Source organism: Myotis davidii, unplaced genomic scaffold (assembly GCF_000327345.1).
Source record: "Myotis davidii unplaced genomic scaffold, ASM32734v1 scaffold2100, whole genome shotgun sequence".
NCBI classification, from domain to species: Eukaryota; Metazoa; Chordata; class Mammalia; order Chiroptera; family Vespertilionidae; genus Myotis; species Myotis davidii.
The window spans coordinates 114,179-121,014 of record NW_006292458.1 but is presented as its reverse complement, the minus strand read 5'-3'; the positions used below and the strand labels follow the sequence as shown (position 1 = coordinate 121,014).

Genomic DNA, 6,836 nt, shown 5'->3' with positions numbered 1-6,836 from the left:
GGGCCTGGACCCCCGGGTCTGAGGGAGGAGGGGCTGGGGCCGGGAGCCACTACTTGCTCTCTGAGACCTTAGCTGAGCTCCCTGCCCCCCTCCCAGTATGGGGGGACCCAGTACAGCCTCGTGGTGTTCAACACGGTGGACTGCGCTCCCGAGTCCTACGTACAGTGTCACGCTCCCACCAGCAGCGCCTATGAGTTCGTCACCTGGCTCGATGGCATTAAGTGAGCTTTCCCCTGTGCTTGGGGTGGGGTGGGGGGCCCTGTGAGGGGCCGTGGGTGGATGGAGGCCGGGGTCACCCCGGGTGGGTGAAGGGCCTGGGGTTGGCGGGAGCGGGGGATTGTGTTTTTGTTCATCAGTCACTTCTGTGATGGGCTCTGTGTGCTCCGCGGTGTTGCCATTGGGTTGGGAGGTAGAAACGCCTGCTCCAGGCGGCCTTGAGCTCAGCACCGCCTTGGTCCTCCATGCGTGATTCCCCACTTTCTGTCCGCGGTTCCTCATCTCTACCCCAGTCCCCCTTTTCCAGGGCTCACTGAGGCCTGGGGGCAGCGGGCAGGGGGCCGGGCCTGGACGGATCCCTTTGCCCGGCATGTCGTTAGTTAACGTTGCAGACTCTTGCAGGTGCACACAGCCTGGAGCCAGATCACCCAGACCCAGACCCAGGGCCCCGGTCCTCTCTGTGCCCAATATAACTTACCCTTCAGGGGGGGGGTGTGCACTAATCAGACAGACGGTTCCTGACTTAAGATTTTTCCAACTTTGTGATGGTGCACAAGCGATAGGCATTCAATGCAAACCGGCCAGGTAAAGCTCTGTGTCCGGGAGGTTAAATGCATTTTGTTTTTTGTTGTTTTTAAATATATTTTATTGATTTTTTTTTTTACAGAGAGGAAGGGAGAGGGATAGAGAGTTAGAAACATCGATGAGAGAGAAACATTGATCAGCTGCCTCCTGCACACCCCCTACTGGGGATGTGCCCGCAACCAAGGTACATGCCCTTGACCCGAATCGAACCCGGGACCCTTCAGTCCGCAGGCCCACGCTCTATCCACTGAGCCAAACCGGTCATGGCGGTTAAATGCATTTTGAACTTGCGATATTTTCAGCTGATGATGGGTTTCCTTGGGTGTACGTTCAGGAGCATCTGTACTTGTATTCGTTAGTTGTCGTACTGCTTATCCGTTGACCCGTAAGAGGTTACCCCAAGACTCAGTGGCTTAAAAACAAGCATATATTATCTCATGCGGTTTCTGTAGGGATTCAGGAGTAGCTTAGCTGGGTAGCTCTTGCACAGGCTCTCTCTCATGATGGTGCAGTCACCAGAGGTTTGGTTGGTTCCCAGAGGATCATTTTCCGGGTGGCTCCTGCTGTGACTGTCGGCTGGAGGGCCCACCGCTCCTGGCTGTTCGCCACCAGGGCTCCCATCGGGGCTGCATGAGTGTCCGCCCAACATGGCAGCTGGCTTTCCTCAAACGGAGCCATCCACCAGGAAGAGCAAAGAGGAAGCCACAGGCTTTTTAAAAGCAAGTCTTGGAAGTCATACATCCTCACTTGTGCCGCGTTCCGTCTGATGTACAGTCAGCTGTAGTCAGTGTTTGAGGGGCGGGCATACTAAGGGGTGAGGAGCAGGAGGTGGCGATCACCGGGGGTCTGCCTGCCATGCCTTCATAGGGGTGCATTGGGGAGGAGATGAGAGTGATTTACAGAGAGGAAGGGAGAGGGATAGAGAGAAACATCGATGAGAGAGACACATCGATCAGCTGCCTCCTGCACACCCCCTACTGGGGATGTGCCCGCAACCAAGGTACATGCCCTTGGCCGGAATCGAACCTGGGACCCTACGGTCCGGAGGCCGATGCTCCATCCAGGGAGCCAAACCGGTTAGGGCATGAGTGGGTGACTTAAATCAGTGCCTGGCATGGATCCAGTGCTACCTGAGTGTTTGCTGTTACTTTGTGTCTCAGTTTCTTGGTTTGCAGGTGGATGGTGGTAGTTAGGATCCCAGTATTGTTGGGAGGATCACAGGAGCTGGTCTTTGTCCTGTGTGAAGTCAGGTCTGGTCAGTGGTCAGAGCCCTTTCATTCCGTTCCGTCAGCAAATGTTCGCTTTGTTCCGGGCCGTGTGCTGGCCTGGGTGCCGAAGGTTCCGTGGGCAGGTGACGCCTGCTTTTCCCTCGTGGCCATTAGAATTCGTGGTCGGGGGGGAGCAGGGTTTCTCCCCTCTGCGCTGTTGCTGCAGATCCTTGGCTTCTACCCACCCAGTGTCAGCAGCCACTTCCCTCCAAATGGTGACAGACCAGAATGTCTTCAGACACCGTCAAGTGTCCCTGCGGGTAAAACCAACCCCAGTTGGGAACAGCTGGGGTAGACTGTGGTTGATAAGACATGAACAGTGTTAAGTGGGGCTCCTTGGGGCCTGAGTCCAAGTCTGATGTCCCTCAGTTTCTAGCACCCAGCGCAGGAGGCCTGGCACAAAGGGGGCTGGAGGAAAGCCTGATTGAACAGTGGGTGAATGAACTACTGCCCAGAAGGCACTTCATACTCGCACTCTCCCTGGCAAACTGTATAGGCTTCCAGACCCACCTTCAGGCCCGCCCCTGATTCTGACGAGCCGCCAGCTGCTCCTTGTTTTGCCCCCATGACTTCAAGGTGCTCACTTGTCACAGCCCCACACCCACCTTTGGGTTGTGCATGTCCAGGACCCTGGGTGTTGGCTTCCAGCTGGGGCCTGGCACCCAAGAGGCCTGAGGAAACCTCGGCTGAATAAATGAGTGAGTGAAAGCTGTAGGGAGGACAGTCACCACAAAGCACATCTTCCGATGGGGGTTTAAGTATCAGGAAAAGCAGTCAGACCCCCTGAATTAAAAACTTCAAGGGCACGAGGAAGCTAAGAGAGAAATGTTTTCTTTATATATATAAATAGACATTTTTTATCAATTGATTCTTTTATTTTTAAGGCTTTATTGATTGATTGACTTTAGAGGGAGAGGAAGGGAGAGAGAGACACACTGATGTGTTGTTCCACTTTTTATTAAAAAAATGTTTTTATTGATTTCAGAGAGGAAGGGAGAGGGAGAGAGAGATAGAAACATCAATGATGAGAGAGAATCCTTGATTGGCTGCCTCCCGCACGCCCCCCTACTGGGGATCGAGCCTGCAACCCAGGCATGTGCCCTTGACTGGAATCGAACCCAAGACCCTTCAGTCCGCAGGCCGATGCTCTATCCACTGAGCCAAAACCAGTTAGGGCTGTTCATTTATGCATTCATTGGTTGGTTCTTGTATGTGCTCTGACTACGGCTCGAATCCACACCTTGTCACATGGGGATGATGCTCTGACCACCTGAGCTGCTAGGCCAGGGCCGGGCAGTGCTTTCTGAACACCTTCATCACAGAGCCACCTTCCCGTTCATCAGCTTAGAGTACACTGTATCTTTAAGCAACTGAGATTGCTTAGTGTGCTGTGTGCGCACTGCAGAACCCTCTCCGTTGGTGGATAAACATTTTAAGCTATTGTTTTACATTCACGGTCGTCACTGTTTTTATCAGTCCTGTGTAACCATCTGAATTCAGTTTCTGAGTTGTTCCAGGCAGGTCGGTCACAGATCACAGAGAGAGTCAGCAGGTTTTGTTCGCACTTGGGGAATCTTATCTTCCCCGGGAGTGTGGGAACTTCGGGAACAAAGCACGCAGTGTGACTTTAATCGGCCTTGGTTTGGGAAGGTGCATTTCTGATGTTACGTTTCCTGTCTTACAAAAGAGGCGGTTTTCCCCTCCTACAGCTTGTGACTCAGGTCAGAAAGGAGAAATTAGAAGGAAAAGAGCCCTTGGAGTCTGCCCCGTGGTACTGTGACAGTCATTCGTTCATTCATTCATTCATTCAACAGACATTTGTAGAGCAAACTGTCCTAGGCCCTGAGGGGTCAGGCACATAAGACGGGCAAGTCCTGACTCTCTTGGGCGGGGGACCTGGCTCGCAGGGAGCCCTCGGTCAGGTCTGGCTGCTGACCACACTCCTTCATTGGGCCTGTACCTCGGGGGCCTCCCGGGACCTACTAGCTGGTGAAAGTGGGCACTGCAGGTTTTGAGGTGATGACATCGGGTTGGACAAATGGGGCAGGTGGGAGCACCCAGAGTACTTTCAGTTTGTTTTTTATTTACTTTGTGTCTGTGTTGGCGGGGTTATTAGGAGCTAAAGCGTATCATAAATTTTATATTTATTTATTTATTTTTAAAATTTTTGTTAATTTCAGAGAGGAAGGGGAGGAAGGGAGAGAGAGAGAAACATTAATGATGAGAGAGAATCGTTGATCGGCCGCCTCCTGCACGCCCCCCCTCTGGGGATGGAGCCCACAACCTGGGCATGCGCCTTGACCAGGAGTCGAACCGTGACCTTCTGGTTCATAGGTCGACGCTCAGTCACTGAGCCACGCCGGCCGGGCTTTTTTTCTTTCTTTCTTTTCCCCACTGATTTCAGAGAGGGAGAGAAATGGAACCATCAGTGATGAGAGAGAATCCTTGATCTGTTGCCTCCTGCAACCCAGGCATGTGCCCTGATGGAGAATAGAACTGTGACCTCCTGGTTCATAGATGGAATGGACACTCAACCACTGAGCCACGCTGGCCGGGCAACTTTATGATATTTAAAACATTTTATGCCCTGACCGGTTTGACTCAGTGGATAGAGCGTCGGCCTGTGGACTGAAGGGTCCCAGGTTTGATTCTGGTCAAGGGCATGTACCTTGGTTGCGGGCACATCCCCGGTGTGGGGCGTGCAGGAGGCAGCTGATCGATGTTTCTAACTCTCTATCCCTCTTCCTTCCTCTCTGTAAAGAATCAATAAAATATATTTAAAACAAAACATTTTACAACTGACCGTATTTTTTCCTTGCTCCCCATTTTCAAGTTGTTCTCATGTCTTGGGCAGAACATTTGTCACATACCTTTCTCTGAGTTGGTAACAGATTGCTCACGCTCAGTGTTCAGTAAGGAACAACTTTTAGGATCTCAGAGTGGTCGGTTCCCTCATAAATTACATTTTTAAATTGAGCTGAACTTTACAAAGCAAAAGTGATCATTTAGAAGTGAACAGTTCAGTCTGGTGTCTGAGACCCTGTTCCTCCTCGGGCACATCCTAGTGACGGCTCCGTCCAATTGGTCTCCTCCCTGACCTGCCGGAGCCAAGTCCTAAAAGCTGGGGTGGCCCAGAACGTGGGACTGCGGTGTCTCAGGTCAGGACCCAGGGGTCCGAGCTCAGGGGTGGGCAGGGCCTGCTGCCCTCTGGAGCCTTCCTGTCTCTTCCAGCTTCTGGTCACCCAGATGTTTCTCGCTCGGTGGCAGTGCCACTCCGGTCTCCACATGGTGTTCTCCCTGTGTCTCTACGTCACCTTTCCTCCAAGCGTGTCTGTCTGTGTCCCAGTTCCCCCTTTTTATAAGACACGGGTCATACTGGGTGCGGGCCCTTCCCGCAGTGTGGCCTGAGCACCTCTGTGAGGGTCCTGCTTCCCGATACCACGCATTCTGAGGTCCTGGGTTAGGACCTCAACGTGTCTCTTCCTGGGGACACGATTCAGCGCATAGCACTGGGAGCAGAGGGGCCTCTGTACCAGGCTGGGACGGCGAGGGTGCGGCTGGCTTTAAAGAGGGAGAGATGGCCCAGGGGCGGGAGGCGCACGGGGATCGGGGTCCCAGGCCCTTTCCCTGTTCATCCTCTGATGGGGCCTCTTCCGAGAGAGACTCCCTCGCCGGAGATGACAGATGTCCCGTGGCCCCTGGCCTGGCACTGCCAGCACTGGGGATAGAGCAGGGAACTCACAGTGTCCCCTCCCAAGGCGCACAGTCCTGTGCTGGGCAGGGGATGGCACGGGCGCAGGTTCTTCAGGTGCGGCCTGGGGGTTGGGGGGTGCCGCAGGGACCCTTAGCACTGACAGCCTGGCCTTGTGCAGGTTCATGGGCGGGGGCGGCGAGAGCTGCAGCCTCATTGCCGAAGGCCTCAGCACGGCCCTGCAGCTGTTCGATGACTTCAAGAAGATGCGAGAGCAGATGTGAGTGCGCCCGGTGCGGGTCACGTGTCCCATGTTGGTCTCAGTCCGCTTGGCTCAGAACCCGCTTTGCCTGTCGCAGGACCCCACCCCGTCTCACACCGGGGAGTTAGGGCTGGGAACCCGGAAGTGGGCCCCGGCTGGTGCCTCAGCAGGAGGGAGTGTCGGACTCCTGTCTCACCTGTGCGCTGTCTGACTGGGGGTCAGTCAGGAACCTCAGGGCCTCAGTGTTCTCAGCTGTGAAATGGGGCCACTCCTCCCGGCTTCCTGTGGGCGGAGTCCTGGTACCTCTGCTGGGCCTGGGTCCCTTTTCAGGGCCTTGCTGCCCCCTGCTCCACATCTGTCCTCGTTCTTGGCAGTGGCCAGACACACCGCGTCTGCCTCCTCATCTGTAATTCGCCCCCATACCTGCTGCCCGCTGTCGAGAGCACCACGTACTCTGGGTGCACAACGGAAAGTCTCGTGCAAAAGATTGGGGAGGTGAGGACGCCCGGGTGTGGGGAGGGGGGTGGGGCTGGACTTTCGGGTCACAGAATCCCCTGGGGCAGCTAATTTAGGTCTCGTGGTCCCCTGTCCCAAAGCCTGATGGGAATTTGGTTTTGGGGTCCATGCCGTCCAGCCACCTAGCAGGTGTGTGTAGTCGCCGCGGGCTTGGCCCCTGTGGCCCTGTCCTTACTGCTTGTCCCCTCTCCTGCAGCGAGGGATCCACTTCTCCATCGTGTCCCCTCGGAAGCTGCCTGCCCTGCGGCTTCTGTTCGAAAAGGCAGCCCCCCCGGCCATGCTGGAGCCGCTGCAGCCG

General features: G+C 54.9%; 1 protein-coding gene across 1 annotated transcript in view; it reads left to right on the top strand.

Annotated features, from left to right (window-relative positions):
* MED25 (mediator complex subunit 25) overlaps window positions 1-6,836 on the top strand; it is a gene marked incomplete at its 5' end in the record, with an annotated part of 14,179 nt that overhangs the window by 894 nt on the left and 6,449 nt on the right. The window contains 4 exons of the mRNA XM_015565441.1: window positions 97-221; window positions 5,942-6,040; window positions 6,397-6,517; window positions 6,735-6,805. Of these exons, the coding sequence (XP_015420927.1) occupies window positions 97-221; window positions 5,942-6,040; window positions 6,397-6,517; window positions 6,735-6,805 (416 nt within the window). The remainder of the gene's footprint in view (window positions 1-96; window positions 222-5,941; window positions 6,041-6,396; window positions 6,518-6,734; window positions 6,806-6,836) is intronic.